This window comes from Nicotiana tabacum, chromosome 24 (genome assembly GCF_000715075.1).
Source record: "Nicotiana tabacum cultivar K326 chromosome 24, ASM71507v2, whole genome shotgun sequence".
Taxonomy (NCBI): Eukaryota; Viridiplantae; Streptophyta; class Magnoliopsida; order Solanales; family Solanaceae; genus Nicotiana; species Nicotiana tabacum.
The window spans coordinates 74,711,684-74,737,790 of record NC_134103.1 but is presented as its reverse complement, the minus strand read 5'-3'; the positions used below and the strand labels follow the sequence as shown (position 1 = coordinate 74,737,790).

Sequence of the window (26,107 nt, the reverse complement as noted above, 5' to 3'; positions counted from 1 at the left end):
GGAACTTGTGTCTGACTTGATACTTGTTGTTCTTGAGCACTTTGAACATGTGTAACAGGTTCCCCATCTGGTTTTCATCATTAAGTTTGTTAGATCATCAAAACATAACAGGACACATAACCTAGCAGTGGGTGTAGCTTCAATTGTGACCCCAAAAATTGGGTATAGATGCAAAAGTCCCTAAGAGTATTCAAACTTAAAAGAAGTAAAAATAATTACCCGACAAAGGGTGTTCAATTTATGTTATAATATTTCTAAAACCTAATATTTTACCTATATATACACAGTATAATTTTTCGACGAAAGACCACCCTTAGGACAATGTAGCTTCGCCCCTGGCCTCAATAGAGGACTGCTAATCAGAGCCTCACGTTTGGGCACTGGTGTTGCTTTGAGCAAGCCAACTTAATTGTACTCTAGTATATCGTGATTGTAATGTCGCTTTCAATTGTCAAATAACTCCAAGAAAACAAAGATTTTTTTTCCAGTTTTAATGACTTAAAAAGTCCATATGATAACATAGTGGAAATTCTTTTGCAAGGTGGAAATAATTCCATATATTTTAACCACTTGTACTACACCAAAAAGAAAAATTATGTCTACATGGCAAGTGGACATTGTTTAGAGCATGACAACCTCAAATGAGATATCTTCATTTTGGTGAAACAATTGCTGTCTTGACACAGTTATAAATTTGGAACTGCTTGAGAACTTTGTTTGTGGCAAGGAGAGACTTGAGGAGAAAGCTGAGATAAGGTATTTGTAGTAAGAGTACTCTTACTTTGAGGAAAAAGAAAAAAACAAGAAAATGGCCTCAGCATCTCTGCTAAAGTCATCTCCAGTTTTTGACAAATCTGAGTTCGTTAAGGGACAAACTCTTCGCCAACCTTCCGTCTCAGTTATCCGCTGCCACCCTACAACCGCCCCTTGTCTTACTGTCCGCGCCGCTTGTTCCTATGCTGATGAGCTCGTCAAGACCGCTGTAAGTTTCATTAGTCTATTAATAATGAGTTTAACTTTTGTGCACTGATAGCGTATAATTAATATAAATTGCCATGTTAATATGACCTACAATATCATGTAGCTGCCGATAAAGTAAATAGCCTGCTATAACCAGTTAAAACAGATATAATGATAGTGTAGAAATTCATTTCAGTGTCAGTGTATATAAGTTAAATCTATTAATAATTGGCCCGTTTAATGCTTCATTAATAAATTTAGCAGATCGAGCAAGAGGCAAATAAAAGACCAATGTGATAATGAAGTGTTTATGGTAACTGTGCAGAAAACAATTGCATCACCAGGGCGTGGAATATTGGCGATGGACGAGTCAAATGCCACTTGCGGAAAGCGTTTGGCTTCCATTGGGTTAGAGAACACTGAGGCTAACCGCCAAGCTTATAGAACTTTGCTTATAACAGCTCCAGGTCTTGGACAGTACGTCTCTGGTGCCATTCTCTTCGAGGAGACCCTCTACCAATCCACGACTGATGGCCGCAAAATGGTTGATGTCCTTGTTGAACAAAATATTGTTCCTGGTATCAAAGTTGACAAGGTATATTTAAAATGCAACACTTTTGGGAATTATATATTTATTGTAAGTTGTTGTCACTACAACGGAAAAGTAGTCGATGCAAAGGATACTTTGCACCTGATGATTTAAGATTCTGAATCCGCCTTTGGTTGGGGGCCAGACGAATAAAATGCCAGGGTGTTCAACTCTATTTTAGTTTGATTCTCAAACATATTTGGTTCAAAGTACCTCTGTTATCTAACTAAAGATCATCTTTTGACTTGATTGAAAACAGGGTTTAGTGCCGCTTGCTGGTTCAAATGATGAGTCATGGTGCCAAGGTCTAGACGGCCTTGCCTCTCGCACTGCTGCATACTACCAACAAGGAGCTCGCTTTGCCAAATGGTAAATTTTAGGAAATCCGACTTACTTCAATAAAAAAGGCAACCAGGTGCACTATAATGATATATACTTAATGTTTTTGGTATTTCAGGCGTACAGTCGTGAGCATTCCCAACGGACCATCTGCATTGGCAGTGAAGGAAGCAGCGTGGGGTTTGGCTCGCTATGCTGCCATTGCTCAGGACAGTGGTTTGGTCCCAATTGTGGAGCCGGAAATATTGTTGGATGGTGAACATGGCATTGACAGGACTTTTGAGGTTGCACAGCAGGTTTGGGCCGAGGTCTTTTTTTACCTCGCCGAGAACAATGTCATGTTTGAGGGTATTCTCCTCAAGCCGAGTATGGTCACTCCTGGTGCTGAATGCAAAGACAGGGCTACTCCCGAGCAAGTTGCTGATTATACTCTCAAGCTTCTCCGCCGAAGAATTCCCCCTGCTGTCCCTGGAATCATGGCAAGTTTCCTCCTCATTTTTACCGTTTCACTAAATCTCAAATTCTATATGAGTTGCTAAAGACATAAAGATATATTGATTTTGCAGTTGTTAATACTTATAACAAGAAAAGAAAAGCTTGTCAACTAGCAGAAGACTTTCTGAATATAGGATACATGCATTGAGTTTAACTTATATATATATATACACACTGAGGGTAGTAGAACTTTATACTATGAGTGTAACTTAATATGTTATAGCAAGTTGTCTGCCTTGTTTTAAGGTAACTAGTTCCACTAATTATGACCAGTTACATGTAGTTATATTTTAAGTAGATGACTTGGTAGCAAAAAATATTTTACACAGTCGGTATATATAGAAGTTAAACTCGTAAAAGTTACCAAAATGGCAAAAAGCATATAAAAATTACATTAAGAACCATTGAAACCTATGCTTTGGGATGTCTAATTGAGCCAGCTCTTCACAACTCTTAGCGACTATCACTAGAAAGTTGATGTCATGTGTATGGATACTTGTATGGACTTTTTGGCTTATGTTTTGAGTGTACAAATGTTCATTTCGGCCTTATAGACCCATATGTCACATGTATAAGTTTCTATATCATGTTGGGGAGCCTTGGCGTAACTGGTAAAGCAGGAGGTCACGCGTTTGAGCCGTGGAAACAGCCTCTTGCAGAAATGCAGGGTAAGGCCGCGCATATCGGGAGCTTAATGTACCGGGCTGCCCTTTTTTATCACTAGAAAGTTTCAACATACTATTAGTGCATATTGTATAGGCTGTAAATATTTGAGGTGAGAAACAGCATACATTTTAAAACAAAGGTAGGAGATTACTCAACTCAATGTTGTTTGGGATTTGAACAGTTCTTATCTGGTGGACAATCAGAAGTTGAGGCTACATTGAACTTGAATGCCATGAACCAAGCTCCAAACCCGTGGCACGTATCTTTCTCATACGCGAGGGCTCTTCAAAACACTTGCTTGAAGACATGGGGCGGACTCCCTGAGAACGTGAAGGCTGCTCAGGACGCGTTGCTAGTCAGAGCTAAGGCCAACTCTCTTGCTCAACTTGGAAAGTACACTGGCGAGGGTGAATCAGACGAAGCTAAAAAAGGAATGTTTGTTAAGGGCTACGTTTACTAAGGGCATCAAAGTCTTGAACACGAACAAGTGAAAATAAGCTGGTTGATTATACACTATAGTGTAGCAGAGGAATGCAAAATGTAATCAGTATATAGCTATGGAGAAGAGTATTTTTGATATGATTGATTATTTGTACTATTTAACTACCTTACTATTTTCTTGCTGATTAAAATTACTAGTACTAAGTAGTATTTTATTAATGAATCAAACACTACTGGTGGAACAGTTTCCTACAATGTTTGAGCCCGAATCAGTTTTCTAGTTGTGCTAAGATAACCTTGGTTGGTTTAATTTCTGAACTAATAATACCTTTTTCATTGAATACAAAGCTTGAAGAAGAGTTCAATGAACAAGAGTCATATAACGGACAACTTATCATTTACTACAAAATAGGGGAACTATATTATATTCCGGGCAAAAATTTATGTGCACATGTTGTTTATCTCAAACCAAGCAAATATAAATAAATTTTTACCCCTATTATGCGTTTAGTGAAAGGACCGATCGAGAGACAAAAAATAATCGCTCAAAGGCACTTCATAAAACGGGAAAAAACAATTAAACCTAAAGCTACAATTTAACGGCATGCCTCTACGGTGCTCCCTCAATCTCAATTTATGTGTTATTCTTTCCTTTTTAGTTACCGCAAAAAGAATTATAATTTTTTATATTTAAAATAATTTAACTTTAAGCTTTCAATTTCATATTTAACGAGAATACACAAATATCTATGACTTATTTCAACCACAAGTTTTAAAAGTTTTGATTTCTTTTTAAATTCACATAAATTGTGACAGGGGAATAATTTGAATCTTAATAAAGTAGGAGCCCGGTGCACAAAGTATCATGTATTCACATGGGGTCCGAAAAATAATCGTACCCCAAAGGGCAAAATATATAGACAACCTAACTTGACACAAGCATGTTTTAACAGAACATATAAAAAAAGGTAATTTTTTGTTGTTTTTTTTTGCAAAATTGACTCACTTATGAAAAAGAAAAACTAGGATCAAAACGACGTCGTAAGCCCAAGCTTACATGATTTGGGGAAATTCAAAGCAAAGAGAAGAAACGGAGAGCAGGCTGTGAACAGGGGGAGATTTAGGAGAGAGAGAAGCGATGAGCGGAGTAGCAGCAGCTTGGTACGTAGCGCGAAGAGCAGCACAGAAGGAGAGAGTTCGGATCCTCTACAGGCGTGCTCTCAGAGACACTCTCAATTGGGCCGTTCATCGTCACCTCTTTTATTCTGATGTAATCTCTATCATTGATTCGATCTCCACATTTCTTCATATCATCGCCTTTCTAATTAAGGTGTTAATTTTCTCTGCCTTTTGTTTTAGGCCGATGCGCTCAGGGAGAGGTTCGAGGCCAACAAACACGTGGTTTGACCTCATTCTCCTTCATATTTTTAAAATTTATTTTTCCAGTAAATCGATGTTTTATGATTTTTGACATGTTATACAAACACGTGGTTTGAGCTCATTCTCCTTCATTTTTTTAAATTTATTTTTCCAGTAAATCGATGTTTTATGATTTTTCACATGTTATATTACCATTTATATGGCAAAAGTTGTAATTTTTTGTTAGAAATAAATTTGTTTAAGCTCATTGTAGGAAGTAAGGTCTATATCTTTAATTTTTTACATATCAAAGAAGAAAGACGGACCCATAGAATTTGGAATGGAGTAAAATGTTTACCTTGAAAAATCATTTTCCGCGTTATTTTTCGGGGTTTGATTGGGTATAAACTATGAAGTAAGTTGACAGTTGATTCTCAGAGTAAGTGCCATTTGATACTCATACAAGGTGAACGGAAAGAGTACGAGGATAGTTATTTGCTTAATTTCTTGAGTATAAAAGATTACAAATATGTCTTAGTGTTGTTTGAAACAAGTGATATGGAGAGTTGGGATATTCTTGAAGGGAAATGTTCTGCGAAAGTTATTTTCTGCTATTGGTGGAAAATATTTTCTGGTAGTAAATCAGTAGAAAATGAGAATATCTTGCTTCTATCAAACACACTTATGTCCTTATTGTCATATAATGTGACCAGTCCATGTGAAAAAATCTTGTCTATCAGCTTGTTAGTTCTCTTTTTACGCGTTTGTGTGCTAAAAATACCGGGTTTTGGTGGTAAGCAACTTGCTTCAGCTCAATGTAGGAATTAAGGCTATAGCTTCTTTTTACTTATTTAAATGGAAAAAATGTATATGTCCTTATTGTTATATGAACTGATTTCTCCATGTGAAGTATGACATAATGAAAAGAAATCAGTCATCTGCTTTAGTTTTACTATTTTCAAATCTTTATTCAGAATGACAAGAGTGGACTGCTCTAGTGGTAAGCACCCTCCACTTCCAACCAAGAGGTTGTGAGTTCGAGTCACCCCAAGAGCATGGTGGGGAGTTCTTGGAGGGAGGGAGCCGAGGGTCTATCGGAAACAGCCTCTCTACCCCAGGGTAGGGGTAAGGTCTGCGTACACACTACCCTCCCCAGACCCCACTAGTGGGATTATACTGGGTTGTTGTTGTTGTTGTTGTTGTTGTATTCAGAAACTTTTATAATGAAAGAAAATGTTGTCCAGGACGGAAACAAATGAATCTACTTGCTTGTCTTAATATTAGCTGATTTCATGGTCAAACGGATAAGCAAGAGTGGCATTCATTAGTGCAACTGAAAGACTTTACTATTCTGACGGCACTTGTATCTATAATTTGATATTCTCTTTTTGTTCACTCTGTTGACATCCAGGAAGATGTTGAAACTATTGATAGACTTATAGCTGATGGCGATGCAAGCTATAATAAGTGGCGGCACCCTGATCCCTACATTGGTAAATTCCTTTGCGAGCTCTTAATTCGTGTCGCAAGTTGGATTTTTTCCCTATGAAGTAAATTCCATAGATATATGGCATCTAAGAGACTGAGAGTATATGGGGAATAAGTTTTCAACTCGAATCATTTCCTTAAGTTTGTGCTTGCATAGGACTGTCCAAATCTGCTTGTTTGCCCTTTTTATGTGACATGCTTCCAACAGTTGGAGGTCGTTGATGTTTGGTTACTGGGAGGATAACTTTTCTAAATTATGAGGAAAAGACTGCAATTTTTTTTATAACCAAGACTATATTTCTGGCAGAAAGTTATATGTTTAGAAGTGGATAGTTTTTAAGATTTCTGCTTATAAGATGCTAACTAATTAGAGGTTTCCTAAATTCTTGTCTTGCTTGCAATGTACTTTTCCTTGATGGACTATCTGATTTTCTTCCTTATTACAATGTTTTATTTGTTAACAGCCGTAAAACTATCTTTACACATTTACTAGTATATCGATACTAAAGGAAGAGAAGCATAAAGTCAGATATTGTTGGGTTAGATTATATTTTAAACCGAAAAAAGTAACTTTAATTTGTTGACGCTCACATGTTCATTTCGATTGTCTTGGACAGAAACTTCTTTGTCTTTTTATCAAGTAAAATTGGACGGAGAAAATCTCTCAGCAACTCTTACTACTATTCTGGACTTTTAACAGTATCTTGTTCTTCTTTGCTTTGATGAGCAGTTCCATGGGCTCCTGGTGGTTCCAAGTTCAACAGAAACCCTGTACCGCCAGAAGGGGTAATCTGTTTAGAAGTTTATTTGCATTGTGCACCCTCTCTCATTTATTAATTAACCGGTTGCTTGAGTTGTTTCCTGCTATCCTCCTTGTAAATTTCTACCAATACCATATTTTTCAACTTCTATTTAGTACTGTGAGCTAGGCGTGTTCGTCGGTCTGTACGGTACGGTATTTAGATATTTCGGTTCGGTATTTTCGTTATTCGGTTTCTTAAAATGCAATACCAATACCCTACCTAATTAAATTCGGTATGGTTCGGTTTTTCTCCTTTCGGTTTCGGTTTATTCGTTTTGGTAATTTCGGTTTATTCGGTTTGAATACTAACTAGTGCATAGAGTTATAGACTGTAATATTCTAAATTAAAGTACTCAAAAGTACAAAAGTAAAAATATTTCTTGACAAAAGTTTTGTCCAAAACTAGCAAATATCAACCCAGAGAGAGAAAAATGTATATAAAAGAATAGATTTGATCATTAGAAATGTCTTGTTACTTGCTTAGAGTTAATTGATGAACTTAGAAAATAAAGGAAAGTAAAATTTTAGATTTTTATATTTATGTTATAATTAATAATATATGTATTGTGTAATATAATATATATTTCGGTATGGTATCGGTATTTCGGTATTTCATTTTAAAATACCAAATGCCATACCTAATACCAATATTTTTTAAAACTTAAACCAAATACCAAAATATCGAATACCTAATGCCAAAATATCAAAATTTTCGGTTTGGTATGGTAATTCGGTATTTACCAAATTATGCACAGCCCTACTGTGAGCTGAATATGGATACCAACAGTACATCAATATCTTTTTAATTTTCTTTCTTGCCATGGTGCGTATTGAAGTTGAGTGATTGGCTGTTTATTTGCTCATTATGTGTACTGTCTATATTGTAGCTTCACTTTTCTAGGTTCATGCATCAACTGTGAAGGTTGGTGGTGTAGGATTTCAATTTTTTGTTTATGGGAGTAGGCATGATGTTATGCGGACTTTTAGGGGTCGTTCAGTTGGGAAACAAGTCCGGTAACTTAACCTTTGTCTTTGACACACTTGCATTTTAATGTTGTTATTCTCTGACTGGGTACACCAATGATGACTGTTAATAGAATTCATGGGAAAAAGGAAAAGATTCGATTAAAGAAGATGGCAATGTAGTCAATACATTGCCTTACACTTATAGTTGATCGAGAAAGAGAAATTTTTCATGAATTTAGTTTTTCCATTTCAAGTTTGAGCTTTATATTAATTGGCAAAACTCTATTATGAATGTATTATGAGAATATATCATGTAGAAAATTGATAAGAGTATTCTGCCTTAGTGTTTACTGCATTTCACATCAATTGCAATGATATACTAGTGTTATTTCGTACGGGGCATGACAATTATTTACAAGAAGCACTGGGCTTTTGTTTTGGTACTTCTATGTTGCCTCTTCATGCTTGAGTTGCTACCATATGTTTGTTAATAGACATGTACTAGGTGCCACATCCACTCAATATCTTGTATTGAGTGGATGCTATCACAATGCCCTCGCTTATCGTTTCTCCATATGTCTAATTCATAAGTTCTTGATGCAGATTGAGATAGTGTATGACTATGGCAAGGAAGAGGCTGAATTAGTATGATCCTGTCTCGTGGTTATAAAATAAAGGTAGAATCAAGTCTGTGTATCTTCATATTTGCTGCTCAAATGGTTCTGTACTTTTGTTAGAAATGCAAGTTACTTTACTCGTACTGTCTGATGATGGTTATATCAACAACAACAAACCCAATGTAATCCCACAGGTGGGGTTTGGGGAGGGTAATGTGTAGCAGACCTTACCCCCTACCTTGTGAAAGTAGAGGCTCAGATGATGGTTATATCACTCATTATAAATTGTCAACAGTGTAATGGAAATATAATCATTCTTTATCATTCTAGTTATTAGAATGTATACTTAGTTGCTTACCAATTCTCCCTTTTGATTTTACATGTTATATTTTTGGGTGCAGCAAATTCAGAAGTTGCAGGCATGTGAGAACATTCAAATCATGTCTCTTTCTTTTCCGAGTGATACCATCTGCTTCACAGACTTCTCAATGCGAAGTTGGTATGATTTTTAGTTTTATGTTTCGAAATGTGAATTGGCACCATACTATGGTTACCTTAATTTTCCTGTTTAGTAATTGTCAGCTGCAAACAGCAAAATTTCAAAAATAAACGTCAAAACATGGAGATCAAGTCAAACTCAGTGAAGTGCGAGGATTATGTGGCTTTTCACTTTCTCATATTTTGATTATCATTGGTACACTTCTGTCGTTGGTTTAGACAAATTTTCAATTAAAATTTGATGTTTGTCTTGTATGTATAGGATTGATGACGGCGACAAACATGGAACCATACTCAAACCAAGATTAAATTGATACAACTTCTAGCCTGTTTGGCCAAGCTTTTTTCTTGGCCAGAAGTGTTTTTTTGTCAAAAATACTTTTTTTCAAAGTTAATTGTTTGACCAAGCTTTTTGAAGCAAAACAAAAGTGTTTTTGAGTAGAAGCAGAAACAGAAAAAAGTAGCTTCTCCCCGGAAGCATTTATTTGAAAAACACTTTTCAGAAAAAATATACTTCGACAATACTTTTTAAAAGTTTGGCCAAACACTAATTGTTATTCAAATGCTTTTTAAATTGATTATTTAAACACAAATTTCGTTTTACACAAACACGTCTCAAATCTCTGTTTCATTTATTATTACAAAAAACTTTTCATAATAAAGATAATAGATTAAAGTACATGATAGGACAATAATTAGTGGTGGCAAAATGGATAAAACAAATAGTTATGCATCCATATAATTCATTAAAAAATAAATTGGATAATGAATTTTTAAGAATTGATCAAATATGGATAAGATCTATATTATCCACTTTAAAAAATGGATAACTTTTACATTTGCAAAGATCAAATTGGGGGTTCCTTAATTTTAACTTTTACATTTGAAAAGACCAAATAGAGGATTCCTCAAATTTGGGAGACTGGAATTTCTCTTAAAAGTGATCATATTTAAGAAATCATGAATAATATGAATATTCATATTATCTGTTGTCGACTAACATATTTTCTATCTGTATTAAATATAGAAAAAACCCGACCTGCCCGTTTGCCGCCAAATAATAAGAGGGGGCACTATTTCTTGGAGAGGAGGTTGGGTAGGAGGGAGACAGAAAGAAGAACTGAAAGGAAGTCAAAATCAACGTTTTTGGTAATTGAGAGATTTGGTCAACATTTTTGAAACTAGGAATACGGGCGAATTGTCAAAATCAATCAACTTGCTATAACATGACCCAAAAGCATAATCAACGTTTATTTCATCAAACAATCAGTCAAATACATAACTCAATTCTTCTCCAAATTGTCTTCTTAATATTCTCCCTACCTAAAACCACCTACTCTTATCCACCTCCTCTATCTAAAATTCGTCTTTTCCGTGGGAATCATTGGTCGGTTTGTTGATAAAATAGTTGAGTTGAAATCGATTAAAAATAATCTTGAAAAAACCCTTGCTTTTATGAAGAAATATAGAGAGAAAATACCTTGAACCAAATGTAGGTCGTATATTCAACCAATTGAAAAAGAAAAGAAAAAAAGCTACTATTCCCTACTCTACACCAACTTGTCATTTTCATTTTGAAAATTATTACTACCTCTATCTCAAAAAAATTGACACTATTTTCTTATTAGTCCGTTTCAAAAAGATTGACATCTTTCAATATTTTCTTAATAAAAAGTATTTATAGTCATACATGATACAAGTGATATGTCAAGTTTCAGACCACAAATTTTAAAAGTTTTACAGCCACACAAATGCTATGGCTTAGGGAAAATGACATTATATAGCCGCTCTCAAAATAATATCATATTTTTGTATATATACACATTATGTATGTTATAAACAAAAATTATATTATGTACACTTTTTCGGCTACCGAATGTAAATAGTTTTTGGTGCGGGTTAAAAGTAATAATACCCCTATGACTTATTTAAGATCACATATTTTAAAAGTCTTTTTTTTTTTATTAAAGTTTGTGCAGATAACTTTTTTTAAAACGGAGGGAGTACATATTTACTTCTTGACAATTGGGTCTCTTCAGTATCCATGAGTTGCCAAATACCGTGTTTCAACAAGTTCTAGATTAGATAGAATCAGAACACAACCTTTTCACTTGCATAAGCATAGCAAATCGAATAGAAAGTTTATCTTGGACTTTTGTGCCAGTTGTTTCTTGTTTTGGCTTCTCTCTTCCAACTAGAAGACAAAATAAAATATTCCACAAAAACTAAAAACTTCTCAACATTCACCTTATTTAGCATTATATTATCAAGTTGTGAGACCCCAAGTTGCAATAACTCAACATGAGCAACTGCCCTTTAGCCCGGAAGGGTCGGCTGAATCGGTTAGATGAGTGGTTTTTCACATGGGAAATTTGGGATCGATTTCCCTCATCAACAACCTTCTCAGTCAGAGCTCGTTGTACCGAGCTGTTAATTTCCTGTGTAATTTGCAAGCTATTGCACAGTAAATATGTTATCCAATGTGCACCCGAAGAACAGCGACCGCGGGTTTGATCGGAAAATTTCCAAAAAAACTGCCCTTTAGCTACTTGAAAAGCAAACTTCCTAATCATACCACCACCAGCACCTTCTCATCTGTAATTCCTTGTATTTTGGATCTGACCTATTTAGTCCTTTCCTCAAAAGAGCTGGCATTCCCACCAGCCAAATCCATCTTAAAGAATGGCATTTTTATGCACAATCACACATTTAAATTGCAACAATCTCCAGCTGCCACATATTCTCAACAATATTTGATTTAAGAAAAGGTGATGACAAGAACCACAACCTTATATGGAATCTTATCTTATACTCTCTACACACGTATACATACAACAACAATAACAACAAGAAACCCAGTTAAATCTCACATGTGAGATCTAGGTGTGCATATACCTTACCCTTACCTAGTATAAGAAAATAAAAAAAAAATTATTTATTAAACAGTTTGATACATAAAGGAACAATGGGCGAAAATCTCACCCACTGCCAAACTAAAAAGGCCCATAAATCTAGAGGCCGACTTATATTGTAAAGTTCGACAAAATTTATATATATATATATATATATATACAAAGTAAATTTTGGTAGAATGAAAAAGTACACGTACAACATTTAAATCCTAGGTTCACCCATGTATAAATCTTGTCCAGAAGATCTTTAGGATTCGATGACATGATAACTCTAAATCATTTTATTGATTTGTGGACAAACAAGAAAAAGGTAAAAAGAAAGAAGAAAGGCCAAGTACAATGGGGCAGTTAGTTGGATGTATTCGTTTTGGAAAAGACTTCCCTTTAGTTGGAGGTATTTGTTTAAGAAACCATCACAATATGAAAAGATTTTCCTTCCCTTTTTTCTCTACCTGCTCTTTCTCAAAGGTCTCTAATATTTTTAATGGAATCTTTTATCGAAATATTGCATAAAAATACAAATTTGTTATTGTATCGTGTTTCATACAAGACAATAAAATAAACTTTGTTCAAGATTGGACAGATCAACACCACACAGCTTGTTAATCTTCCTTTTTCCCTACCACATGGTTTTCTTTTATTTTAATCACACAATTTTTCAAATTTACTAATCTACTAAGTGGAAAAATATTTTATCATGCAAAATTCAAAAGGAAATAGTTCAACGTCTTTTATATTTTATTTTCAGATCCCTTACCTATAAAAATAAAAATTAACAACAATAATAATAAATCAAATATAATTGTATAAGTGTGATCTGAGAAAGATAATAAATACACAGCCTTATTTTAAATTGTGTACGCATAATAATTATTTTTGATAGACTTCCGGCCGTAAACAAACATACAAAATCACAACAATATAGCAGAGAAGTAATGCAATAATGAAAAAGTGGGGGAGACGGAGACCATAACAACACCAAAATTGACGTACAAAATTAAAAATAAAAATAATTTTCTGACAATCTCACTACGCCCACATGATTATTATTGCAAAGCAGCCCCACACAAACATATGCTTTTTTGAATACCAACAGTGTTCACTGAACTATGATGAGATTCCAAGAAGATTCTGTAATGCTAACAGCCAAGTACTTCTAATCAATTGAACCCCACCACCCTAAAGAACCCTCCTCCCCACATTTAAAGTTTAGACCACAATCCTAGGTCCCAAAACGCTTTTTCGCATATTTTGGGTACACCATTCAACATTATCATAAACGAATTTAGCCCATAAAAGGCCCCACCGCCGCAAATTGCCATCAAACCATATTACGGGTAGTTCTTACAAAGGATCTAGACTAATACCGTATATAATACTTGAATTGTCGATATAGATACTGCATAGTTAGTTCTTATTCTTTAGAGACTACGAGTATAATAAGAGCATTCGTCGATAAAAAGATCACTCTTAGAGTCTCGTGGCTATTGAGAATTTGTATGGGTAAAAATCTGCCCTAAAATATTTAGGGTAATGCATTATTAGGGAGATAATCGTCGGGGTCGGGATAGCGAGGTTCGTGGTAAAGAAGGCAGTGATGGCCGAGGTTGAGCATCGTTAACAGGACAACATCGATTAGTTTTCGAAATTGGATATTAAAGAGAATATGCACTTGTACTATTAGGGTTTACTAGGGATATGCGTCAAATATATAAGGGAAAAAGAAAAGGAATAGGGGTATGTAATATTCATTTGATAAGAATACTTTTCAGATGAAGATTCTCTCTTTCGGGTAAAAATACAAAGATTACCTTTTTATCAAGATTCTTGCTCATATTATTCCACACCTTTCCACCGGATCCGAGGATTGATTAAGTAAATCTTAGATCTATCTGTCATTCATCATTGTCGGAGAAATATTCGTCCAATCCATCCATTATTGGGTGAATCATTCCTCATATTTGCTTAAATGTAATTTATTATTATTTATTGCTAGTTACATCTCCATTATTGCTCACACTTTAAGAATATTTTGTATTTATTGTTATCAACCATTTATGGGATCTACCCTCATATCCCACACGTTTTTAAGATTGGCATCTAGAGTTATTATGTTTAACTAGATTTAACCCATTATTACATAAATATAATAGTTTTGCCGAAAGTTACACTTTTTGGGCAAACAATTTGGCGCCGTCTGTGGGGATCTTCTAGTTAAGTCTTTTAGTTTCTTCTAGATCTACAATCGACACTAGTCACTAACGTAAAAAAAAAAAAAAACCAAAACGAGAACCTTTTTCTCTCTGCATACATAGATCTAATATGGCAGGTATTAGAGAAGAAAGAATGAGAATAATGAGTGACCTCCCAACCAACCTCATGAACATCATCCATGAAAGCTCTAAAGCAATGGACGAGGACCCGACGCCCAATGCCTCTCCTAGGCGAGGTGGATCACCTCCTCCCCACTGCAACATCACAATATCTCTTTGTAAGGCAGCCTCCACATCCATGGTAGATAAGGCACCACCAGCAGTAAAGAAGCTTCTTGAGGCCTGGCTAACTGATACATTGACCACCATCCTCCATAAGCCCGTTCGGGATGCAGCCGCAGAAAATGCGAGAACTTGCGTTATGCCACCAGTGGACGAGCAACATGATCAACCCCCTCCTCCTCCCACGACGACAGGTATTACTCACAATGTTGTTAATAATGCAGGTGACGACACTCTCACGGCCATTCTGAAAAGGATGGAGGAAATGGAAAACGAAAACAAGGTACTTCGGGACCAAATGAGAGACCCCGAAGAAAGGGTCGATAAAATATCGGGCGCCCTTAAGCTATTGCCGAAGGGAGATGCCAGTCGGTTCGTCGAGCAGCCGTACAGTGATAGTGCTTCCCCACATGCCATACCAAAGACCTTTAAGATGCTGTCATATCTGAAAATATACGGTGGCACAACCGACCCCGAAGATCATGTGACCCACTACGTTACCGCCGTGAAAGGCAATGACCTCGTCAAGGAACAAGTATCCTTCATTCTGCTAAAGAAATTCGGCGAAACCCACACGGGAGGCACATTAACCTGGTATTCGCAACTGCCTACACGTTTCATCGAAACCTTTGAGGAAATGACCGATAAGTTCGTAACGGCCCATGCCGGGGCCAAGAAGGCCGAGGCTAGAGTAAACGACATCTTTGCTATTAAACATTCTCCAAGAGAGGGGCGGAGGGATTTTCTCGCCCGTTTTAACCGAGTAAGGATGACCTTGCCACATGTATCGGAAGGAATGGCGGTAGCAGCTTTTTAAAACGGGTTGAGCAGAAATGGTTCAAGGGCGACAAAAAAATTATTAAGTTGACTTATGAAGTATCCCCCAACTACTTGGGACGAGATACATAACACTTATTGCGCCGAAGTTCGAGCAGATGAAGACGACCTCAATGGGCCGACCCATCGACAGACCTTGGTGCAAGCAGAATCCAAAAAAGATAGAAGAAATGATATCAGAAGAGATCCCGCGGCCACACGACCAAATCGAGAACGACATCTCCCATATGTTAGAACCACTGCAGTGTCATCATCCCGCCATAAAGAAGGCCCACCCCGATCAAGAATAGGGACTCATCGGAATGAGAGAGGTATGCCCCCTTTACTATCCGCTTATAATTTTTACGTGTCACCTACAGAGATAGTCTATGCCTTGGAGAAGTTCGGACCAAAGGTGAAGTGGCCACAAAAGAAGAGGTCATACCCGAATACTAGAAAATCAAATGCCCTCTGCGAGTTCCATCAAGAGCGAGGACACAAAATCGAAGATTACATCGCCCTAAGACAGGAGGTCGTAAACTTGCTGCGAGAGGGACACCTCAAAGAATTGCTGAACGATCGGGGAAGGACCAACTTTGCGAGGGGACGTGAACAATATCAAGGGCCGCCGAAACTGCCCTCGCCATCCCGCACCATCTACATGATGATTGGTGGCGGGGATGACTTTTCCATCAACAGTGTGAAGTTCACCACAACCCACAAGTTCAAACGGTCGATCACCCACGAACGGTATGATGAACTCGAAGAAACTATCATCTTCGATAAATCAGATACCAGCAGTTTGGCTTCCCTCACTATGATCGATAACTCGAGGACAAGATAGTGCCACGCTGCATCACACTAACCGGCTTTAACAATGCAGTTGAGTGAACATCCGATGAGATCACACTCCTCATCCTAGCAGGTGGCGTCACTCTAGAGACTACTTTCCACATCTTGGACCAGGACACATCATACAATGCCATAATAGGGCGACCATGGATACACACCATGAGAACTATCCCCTTCAGCTTGTACCAAATCATCATATTCCCAAACCCAAGGGGAATATTTAATATACGAGGGGAGAAACGCACATCCCAGAAATGCTCTCGCATTGCCCTAGACTGTACGGCCACCCAACAAACAAAGGATAAAGAAAAATAGGCATAGCAATCAACAGGGTCGAGGTCGGAATGCGATAACAGTGAAGACGTCATCAGAGACCCCGATATGGTCGAGGCCGCAGGATCGACCATAGAGGACCTCGACCCCGTTCAATTAGACAGCAACGACCACAACAAGAAAGCTTACATAGGCTACAAACTTTAGGAACCAGGTAAGTTTCGCGAATTTTTAACTGCTAACACAGACTTATTTTCTTTTAGCCATGCAGATATGCCAGGTTTCCCAAAGGAGATCGCCACACACAAATTGAACATCGATCCACTCTACCCCGTGGTAAGGCAGGTGTTGATACCTCATTTTTCTCTCATATTTTCTAAAAATGCATATATACTTTCAACATGGCATATTTGCATCATCATTTAGTTGACAAACCTATACAAGCATTTTCTATAATTTTTCATAATTTTTAGAGCTGTTAAATTGATTACTTGAATAATTATTAATTACTCCTTCAAAGTATTTGATGATGACTTAACTACTTAAAGTTACTATTTTCGCAATTTTGCAGTAATAACCTATATTTGTACATAAATGCTCTTTATTTATATTACTTGTGTCAAAAAAGTATTTTATATTTTTATAATACAAAGTTATTATTGTTAAGCACTTCAGTGTATAAATAATAATTTTACTTATTTGTCAAGCATTTTTATAAAGTATTTTCGTGTATTTAAATAATAGCCTAGCTTTAAACTAATTTTCTGAACCAAATTGGCCCAATATCTTTAGCCCAACCCTTGGCCCAAGACCAAACGACCCCTTAGTTATAACCCGGTCGGTACCCAGTCCGCAACCTGCCCGCTTCTCCTCTAATCCTGGCCGTTGATCTCAAATGATCAACGGCCCCTAGCCATTCCCCCGTTTTAATTAACTACCCATCACCCAAACCCTAACCCCATTTCCTAAACCCGTCGCCCCTAAACTCTCTCATCTCTCTTCTTCTCTGATTAAACCCTAGCCGTCGTAACCCTTAATGCTCTTCAATTCCGACTCAAACATGGAATCAATCCATGATCTACTTACCTATTTTGTGATACTCTATAATTATACGCATGTTTACGGTGTTACTTAGTTCTTGCCCGGTGTTTCTTAGTTCTTGCCCTTTTTTTTGCAAGAACTACTTCTCAAGAACGGACCGATTTACTTTGATTCTGTAAGGATCTGGATGATTTTTCGTCTATATGCATGTTATATTGAACGATTCTTGCATTATTGGTTCGATTCAAGTCGTCAGTCCCAACTAGGGTTTGAGACTTTTCTTTTTTTTTTCTTTACTGATTTTTCGATTGATTGATACTTTTCCTTTTCCGTGTTTGACTATTCTTTTCCTATTTTCTACTTTATTTTTCCCTAAATCTGACTCTAAATGATTTTTGGTATGATATTTTTCTTATTCTCTGTTTAATCTTCTGTATTTCTTTATTTTTAGTATTATTTGCGTGATAGTTGTTATTCCCGGTTGATTTACTAAACCCCTCTGTTCATGCCCTAAAAATAACCGATTCTAATTGACTATAGTATATCTTTCCTTATTTGCATTTGAATAATTTATTTTCCATGTTTACTTGGTTGATTTCTACACTATATAAACCCCTCCCCTAAAACCCCTTGAGGAGACCGGGGAATCTCCTAATCACTGCTATTATTCTCATTATTCTCCTCCTTTCAGTTACTCATTCACTCTGTTACACTTGAATATTCTGTGAAATTCTGGGCCGGCTGAAAGCCAAGACTATTAAACGACCTCCTTCGGTGCAAGCACTGCTCGGAGCCCTTCTCGAGGCTCTTGTGAACTCTGAAGCGTCGGAGCTGTTCGTATAATATTTGCTACTGGTTAGTGCTTTAACCCCTGCAATGTTAATTTTCTTTCTTTCCTTTTGCATACTTATATGTGTTCGAATTATATGAGTATGATTTATTTTGTGAATCCCTGATATAGCACTATTATGATAATGCTCGATACTCTTTTGTCATCCTATGATCGTTGAATGCATGAGATAGTTTACTGCTTTGTCCTTAGTTCGTGTTAGGCTGGTCTGCACTTCTATGTTGGTTTTTTGTTTTCTTCTGGAATCAGTCCTGTACCTCTAGCATCTGTATATGTTTTTGTTTTAAGATTCAATGCATGCCTATTTTGATCTAAATCTGAGTGTTGCGACTATATGTTGTTAGTTATAGAGTTTCTTCATACCTTGCTTTAGATACTACTACAACTCTATGGAAATCTCCCTCTATGAATCATTTAGTGCTGAGTTTTGTGTCTGATTGACTGTTCTTTGTGTACTAGCCACAACTATATAGAACACTGCTTTAAGGTCCACTCTAAACATGTTTTCCTTAGCATCACTTAGTATGTTAAGATAAACATTCATTTCTGCCTCAACTATGATCTTGCTCCCATGCTAATATGTTTTTCCAGTCTGTTTTTAATGTCTTGCCTCTTCAGTGTTTATCACAATGTCTAAATATTGATAAGTATGACCCTAAGATGCATGCTTAGCTTGATCCAAACTTCTTAGGTCTCAATTGGTTTAATGTCATGAATGATAATCTATGTATATCTTGCAAACTTGTTGCTTCCCCAATTTCTTTCAATATGAGACTATCTATGTGGTGCTTTGCTGTCTTGCTGAACCTGCTGGCCTGCGAGATTAGTTGCTCTATATGCTTAACTTGGTGTAGTACTTAATTTTTGTCCCTCTATCACTATCCACTCTCCTTATTTACCACTCATGCTATTCTGAATTCTCATTCTTAGCCGGCTGAAAGTCAAGGCTATCTAGGTTCTGTTGTCGACCTCCCTAGTGTGAGCACTGTTCGGGGTCCAATTGAGACTCTTGTGATCTCTGACACACTAGGGCTTGGTCCTTAGTCATTCCCTCAACCTCCAAAATTGTTGCTACTATTCTATTTCCCCCTGTCATGTACTGTGTGTCTGAATTTGGTTATTTCAAGTGGTGCAACACTTGGTGTTGTGGTTAAGTAAATTGGTTTGGATCCTTCTATGGACCCTTGAGTCATGTATTGAAACCGACTCTCTATTGAAGGCCTGGGTATGCTGTAGGAGATGTTGAAGGCCCAGGCAATGCTGGGTTTTTATTTAAGCCTACCGTGGGCCTGTTCACTGTTATGTGACATTGCTATTTTACACACTATTGGGCCTATAATAATCTTTGTACAAACAATTAGGGTTGATAGTAAAAGGGAATGAGGTAGATTTAATATTCATATGTGATGGGTAGATAACATGCCTATTGGACTTAATGATGTGTTTGCTATATGTGTCGTTCACTCTCTGTGTAGACTATTAGAAATTATGCCATTAGGAAAATCACACACTCACACAACTTGTATGCTATCAAAGCATAAGTGCTTTATTTATCCCATGTCTACTGCTATGTGTCGCTAAACAGCATGCCTATAGGAAATAAATGCCAATAATTGTCCTTCAATTTGTATAACTGCACCATGTTCATTTGATATCATGCCTATAGAAATTTTAATTATTTAATTCGCTATTGCACCTAGAAAACATGCCTATAGGAGGTAAATATAAAAAATCGGTTCCAATCGCCAATCTTTAGAAATCCTGCCTATAGGGTATTACTACTCGATCTAAAGTGCTGATACTGGACTCTTCAAACGTTGTTTACTGCTTAGCCATGCCACTATTAGAAAGCATGAGCAAATTCTGAGCATTTCCAATAATTTTTACTGTCCCTTACTGTATAAAACACTTAGAGATCATGCTATAGGTTTTATTAACTTACAATCTGCAATCTCAATAAATAACTTAGCAGTATCAGATACTCTCAAACTGATAATTTAGAAATCATAGGTCTAAAGTGGTGCCCTGCATCTGAGATTGTTTGCACATTTGGATCAGATCGTATAGAAACCATGTCTATAGAGCTTAATGACTTCAATCTTCCTAAATTCTGAAACTATCTAATGCCTAACGTAAAAATCTGTTTGCGTGCATTTGCTGTCTAACTGCGGAGGCTAACTTGAGCCTTTTAACTGTCCTTAAGTGCAGTCTTATTTGTTTTGAATTGTCGCCTAGTTTTAATATTTTTGAGCATCCTAAGTCAAGTCTAGAACCACCCAAAAATAGAGGTTCAAATGCCTCCTGGACCATAGGCATGGGACGGGTAGCGCACGCATAAGGCACGATTTAGAATCAACTAGTGCACTTTAGGTAATAACTTAAATATAGTAATCGGGTAGCAGGAGATGATATTCTGTGCCCGCGGAATAATACGAGTAACACCCCATCTTGAGGGAGTTACGAAGTATTATTTATGTTGCATGGGGTGATCCTTTAGGCTAAAAAACTTAGGATCCCCCATCTTATTCCCTTTTTATCTTTGAATCAAGTGTTTATATTTCCTCAAAGCCTTTTAATAATAAAATTTCTCAAACTTCTTGCTTTCTCTGTCTTTATCCGACTAATTTATATAATTCAAGTTCAGCTGGGACCCACAGTTGTGGACCTCGAAGAGTGCCTAACACCTTCTCTTCAAAGTAATTTTGAGCCCTTACCCGATCTCTGGTGATGCAAACTAGTCAAACCTGAGTTATATGCGAATAGGTGCCCTAACGCACCTTAAACCGTTAGGTGGCGAGTCTCCTCTTTTAATGCCTCCTTTAAAAGAGTTGTCACATGTCGAAACCTGATGAAGGTGTTGAACGAAGCCTATGTACCCAACAACATCACCAGTGGAGAGATGGCCAACATGGGAGGGCAAGTGTTGGAAATTCACAAGACCACTTTTCATGAGATTGAGCTGCCACCAGAAGGATTAAGTCACAACAGGGCACTGCATATCACAGTGCAGTTTGAAGACAAGTTCATTGCCAGAGTCCTGATAGATGGGGGTTCGAGTCTCAACATTTGTCCACTAACTACTTTGAAAAGATTGAGTAAAGGTCTGCACGAGATACGAGCAGGAAGTTTGAATGTGAAAGCATTTGATGGGTCTCAAAGGGCCACAATTGGGGAGACCAACCTCAGCCTATAGATGGGCCCAACCTGGTTTGATGTTGAGTTTCAAGTGTTGGACATATCTGCTACATATAACCTATTGTTGGGACGACCTTAGATACACGCCGCTGGAGCCGTAGCTTCTACTCTACATTAGGTCGTGAAGTTTGAGTGGAACCATCAGGAAGTGATAATCCATGGGTACGGGAGTAATCCCATTTACACCAATCAAACTGTTCCGGTCATTGAGAATAGCAGGAAGTTGGGGGGAGAAACATACCATCGTATCGAGCGCGTCAACCCAATTTAAGAAGACAAATGGTGGAGCAGTAAGATAGAAGGCATATTGGCATGGACAAGGTATGAACCTGGCAAAGGTCTCGGTAAGAATCTCCAGGGGATCACCAAACCGATACAGCTAAAACGTCACGGCACAACTTTTGGGCTTGGGTATGAATACACCTGGTACGAGTATCAGAATTGGTCGCCACCATGGCGTGGTCCTTATTACCCTCTAGAGCAACCAATACCACATTTGAGCCAGTCATTTCATCAAGCTGACATGATGTGGGAGTCCGAAGAAGATGAAGTTCTAGCTGGTATAAGGAATCTGTTTCTAGATGATGAAGACATGGATTGTTGTGCGATAGTTGAGGAGGAGGAGGAGGATGAAGCCTCATTATTCAGACCATGGAGAAGGGAGCTATTCTCAAGAACTGGAGTGCTGCACCATCAAGGGCCCGTCGAGTTCCTGGGTAGCTTGGCAATTAGCATCATTTATTTTAAAAGCAATTTTATGAGCATTTAAGACATTTTTAGTATTTTGTTATAAGCATGTTTTGTTTGAAAGAATTGCTCGGGTCATCGAGCCGTACTTGTTTGACATTTTCAATATTTATCTAATGCATTGTTATTTTTAGTATTTATTATTATTCTTTACGTTTTTCTCTACAGCATTATTATTACCTATCCCGATGAACTTACGACTGTGACATGTAATGAGACAACGCAACATAAGGATAATGATTCAGAGGATCTGGAAGAGGATATAGTACCCGAGGAAATTGTCAGAGAAGTGGAAAACTTTGAAAACAAGCCTAAGTCCAATTTGGATGAGACTGAAACAGTTAATTTGGGAGACTCCGAAACAACCAAGGAAACACGTGTAAGCATTCACCTATCTCCATCAGAGAAGGCATAGTATGTCTGGTTCTTGAAGGAGTATGAGGATATCTTTGCATGGTCCTATGATGATACGACCGTTTTGAGCACGTCCATAGTGGCTCATAAACTACCTACCAACCCTATGTGTTCGCCTGTAAAGCAGAGGCTCAGAAAATTCAAGCCAGATATGAGTCTGAAAATAAAGGAGGAAGTCACCAAGCAGATCAATGCCAAGGTTCTCAGAGTGGTTGAATATCCGACCTAGTTGGCTAACATTGTGCCTGTTCCAAAGAAAGATGGGAAGGTCATAGTGTGTGTCGACTATCGGGACTTAAACAGAGCAAGTCCCAAAAATAATTTCTCGTTGCCCAATATACACATACTGATCGATAACTGTGCCTAGCATGAACTCCAATCCTTTGTAGATTGCTTCGCGGGATATCATCAGATCTGGATGGAAGAAGAGGATGCCGAAAAGACAGCCTTTATTACACCATGGGGGGTATATTGCTACAAAATGATGTCGTCTGGCCTAAAGAATGCTGGAGCCACTTATATGAGGGCCATGACAACCATTTTTCACGACATGATACACAAGGAGATAGAGGTGTACGTGGATGACGTCATCATCAAATCCAAAAGAAGCACAGATCATATAGCATATTTGAGGAAATTCTTTGATCAACTTCGAAGGTACAACCTGAAACTGAACCTCGTAAAGTGTGCCTTCGAGGTCCCTGCTGGAAAGCTGCTAGGGTTCATCGTCAGCCGTCAAGGAATTGAGCTAGACCCATTAAAGGTCAAGGCTATCCAAGATTTGCCACCTCCACAGAACAAGAAAGATGTGATGAGTTTGTTGGAGCGTCTCAATTACATCACCCGTTTCATAGCACAATCAACTGTGATTTGTGAACCGATTTTCAAAATGTTAAAGAAAGACGCTGCAACAAGTTGGACTGAAGAATGCCAGAAAGCCTTGACAAGATCAGGGAATATTTATCCAAACCACCTGTTCTGGTCCCACCAGAACCTGGGAGACCTCTGCTACTCTATTTATCTATACTGGATGGGGCTTTCAGTTGTGTCTTGGGACAACACGACGAGACGGGAAGAAAGGAACATGCCATATACTATCTAAGTAAGAAGTTTACACCCTATGAAGCACGATACTCTTTGCTGGAGCGCACCTGGTGCACTTTAACGTGGATAGCTCATAAGTTGAGGCACTACTTCTGTGCCTACACCACATATCTCATATCAAGAATGGATCCGTTAAAATACATCTTCCAGAAACCCATGCCTACGGGAAAATTGGCAAAATGGCAGATACTACTGAGTGAGTTTGACATCATCTACGTAACTCAGAAAGCGGTAAAGGGACAAGCGTTGGCGGATAATCTGGCAGAAAATCCTATGGGCGGAGAATACGAACCATTGAAAATGTATTTTGCCGATGAAGAGGTATCATTCGTAGGATAAGGTATCACCTAAACATACGACGGTTGGAGAGTGTTTTTCGATGGAGGTGAAAACTTCAAATGTAGTAGGTATTGGAGCTATTTTGGTATCAGAGACGGGTTAACATTATTCGGTATCCGCAAAACTTAGATTTCTGTGTACCAATAATATGGTAGAATATGAGGCTTGCGTCTTGGGGCTCAAGTTGGCCATTGACATGAACGTTCAGGAATTGCTGGTAATTGGAGATTCAGACCTTTTGGTACATCAAGTTTTAGGAGAATGGGCTACAAAAGAATACCAAAATATTGCCGTATTTGTACTACGTACAGGAGTTGATGAAGAGGTTTACAAAAATAGAATTCAAACCTGTTCTGAGAATCCAGAATGAGTTCGCAGATGCATTGGCCACTCTATCTTACGTGATACAACAACCAGACAAGAATTTCATCGATCCTATTCCAGTAGGGATCCATAATCAGCCAACTTATTGTGCTCATATTGAAGAAGAAACTGATGGGAATCCGTGGTTTCATGACATCAAAGACTACTTGTCAAAAGGAGAGTACCCGGAGCATACAAATCATACTCAGAAATGCACATTTCGAAGATTGTCCAAATATTTCTTCCAAAGTGGAGGAATTTTGTACAGAATGACTCCAGATCTAAGATTATTACGGTGTGTCGATGCCAAGGAAGCATCTAAATTGTTCAAAGAGATACATGTCGGAACTTGCGGACCACACATGAATGGCTTTGTTTTAGCTAAGAAGATATTAAGAACAGGATATTTCTCGATGACTATGGAAACTGACTGCATCAAGTATGTCCAAAAGTGTCATCAATGCCAAGTACATGCGGATATGATATGAGTGCCACCCAATGAACTCAATGCAACAAGTGCACCTTGGCCTTTCTGCGCTTGAGGGATGAATGTCATCGGTCCAATCGAACCCGCCGCTTCAAATGGGCACAGGTTCATTCTAGTAGCCATAGACTATTTCACAAAATGGGTTGAAGCCGCATCTTACAAGGTTGTAACTAAAACGTTCGTCGCAGATTTCGTTAGGGATCGTATTGTCTGTCGATTCGGGGTGCTAGAATCCATCATCACCGACAACGCCGCCAACCTTAACAGTGACTTAATGAAATCTATGTGTGAAACCTTCAAGATCAAGCATAAGAATTCCACAGCATACATGCCTCAAAAGAATGGAGCTGTGGAGGCCGCCAATAAGAACATTAAGAAGATATTAAGAAAGATGGTAGATAATCACAAACAATGGCACGAGAAGTTACCATTTGGCCTACTTGGATATCGTACCATGGATCGCACATCGACCGGGGCAACTCCTTATTTGCTGGTCTATGGCACTGAAGCGGTTATTCCCGCCGAAGTAGAAATTCCTTCTTTGAGAATCATACAAGAGGCTGAACTCAGTGATGCAGAATGGATATGAAGTCGTTATGAGCAACTGGCTCTCATTGACGGAAAAGGAATGAACGTAGTATGTCACGGTCAACTTTACCAGAACTGAATGTCCAGAGCTTTCAACAAAAGGGTCAGGCCTAGACAATTCACACCGGGGCAGTTGGTGCTAAAGCGGATCTTCCCGCATCAAGATGAAGCCAAAGGGAAATTTTCACCCAATTGGAAAGGGCCCTATATGATTCACAGAGTGCTAACAGGAGGAGTGCTCATACTCGCAGAGATGGACGGAGAAGTTTGGCCAAAAACTATCAACTCAGCGCAGTCAAGATATACTATGTTTAGATTGTTTACATCTTTTCATTTGATGTAACTGAACTACGCTTGACCTGATTACCGTTTAAGAGGAGATACGTAGGTAGCCTTGTGGGTTCGGTTACA

The 26,107-nt window shown here is 37.9% G+C and overlaps 2 protein-coding genes across 3 annotated transcripts; both read left to right on the top strand.

Moving 5' to 3' along the window:
• The first annotated feature begins 538 nt into the window (after nucleotides 1-538).
• On the top strand, nucleotides 539-3,745 carry LOC107759369 (fructose-bisphosphate aldolase 1, chloroplastic). Its single transcript, XM_016577298.2, has 5 exons — nucleotides 539-982; nucleotides 1,286-1,555; nucleotides 1,809-1,918; nucleotides 2,007-2,367; nucleotides 3,231-3,745. Exons 1-5 carry the CDS (start codon nucleotides 809-811, stop codon nucleotides 3,507-3,509), a joined length of 1,194 nt encoding a protein of 397 aa, XP_016432784.2. The 5' UTR covers nucleotides 539-808; the 3' UTR covers nucleotides 3,510-3,745.
• A 793-nt stretch (nucleotides 3,746-4,538) lies between these two features.
• LOC107759370 (NADH dehydrogenase [ubiquinone] 1 beta subcomplex subunit 9-like) lies at nucleotides 4,539-9,575 on the top strand. Of its 2 annotated transcripts, XR_001642169.2 has the most exons (7): nucleotides 4,539-4,760; nucleotides 4,850-4,891; nucleotides 6,261-6,342; nucleotides 7,068-7,123; nucleotides 8,709-8,782; nucleotides 9,124-9,221; nucleotides 9,483-9,575. XR_001642169.2 is itself a non-coding variant. In XM_016577299.2 (6 exons), exons 1-5 carry the CDS (start codon nucleotides 4,629-4,631, stop codon nucleotides 8,754-8,756), a joined length of 360 nt encoding a protein of 119 aa, XP_016432785.1. In that variant the 5' UTR covers nucleotides 4,539-4,628; the 3' UTR covers nucleotides 8,757-8,782; nucleotides 9,124-9,399. The 2 variants fall into 2 exon arrangements, 1 of the variants encoding a protein (XP_016432785.1); XM_016577299.2 differs by lacking the exon at nucleotides 9,483-9,575 and having other exon boundaries at nucleotides 9,124-9,399.
• Nucleotides 9,576-26,107: the final 16,532 nt, after the last annotated feature.

Excerpts from the sequence above, each read along its gene's own strand:
- LOC107759369 (XM_016577298.2), top strand. The coding sequence starts at position 809 with ATGGCCTCAGCATCTCTGCTAAAGTCATCTCCAGTTTTTGACAAATCT. Across the intron at positions 983-1,285 it reads ATGAGCTCGTCAAGACCGCT|AAAACAATTGCATCACCAGG; the intron begins GTAAGTTTCATT and ends GTAACTGTGCAG. Across the intron at positions 1,556-1,808 it reads CTGGTATCAAAGTTGACAAG|GGTTTAGTGCCGCTTGCTGG; the intron begins GTATATTTAAAA and ends GATTGAAAACAG.
- LOC107759370 (XM_016577299.2), top strand. The coding sequence starts at position 4,629 with ATGAGCGGAGTAGCAGCAGCTTGGTACGTAGCGCGAAGAGCAGCACAG. Across the intron at positions 4,761-4,849 it reads GTCACCTCTTTTATTCTGAT|GCCGATGCGCTCAGGGAGAG; the intron begins GTAATCTCTATC and ends CTTTTGTTTTAG. Across the intron at positions 7,124-8,708 it reads ACCCTGTACCGCCAGAAGGG|ATTGAGATAGTGTATGACTA; the intron begins GTAATCTGTTTA and ends TTCTTGATGCAG.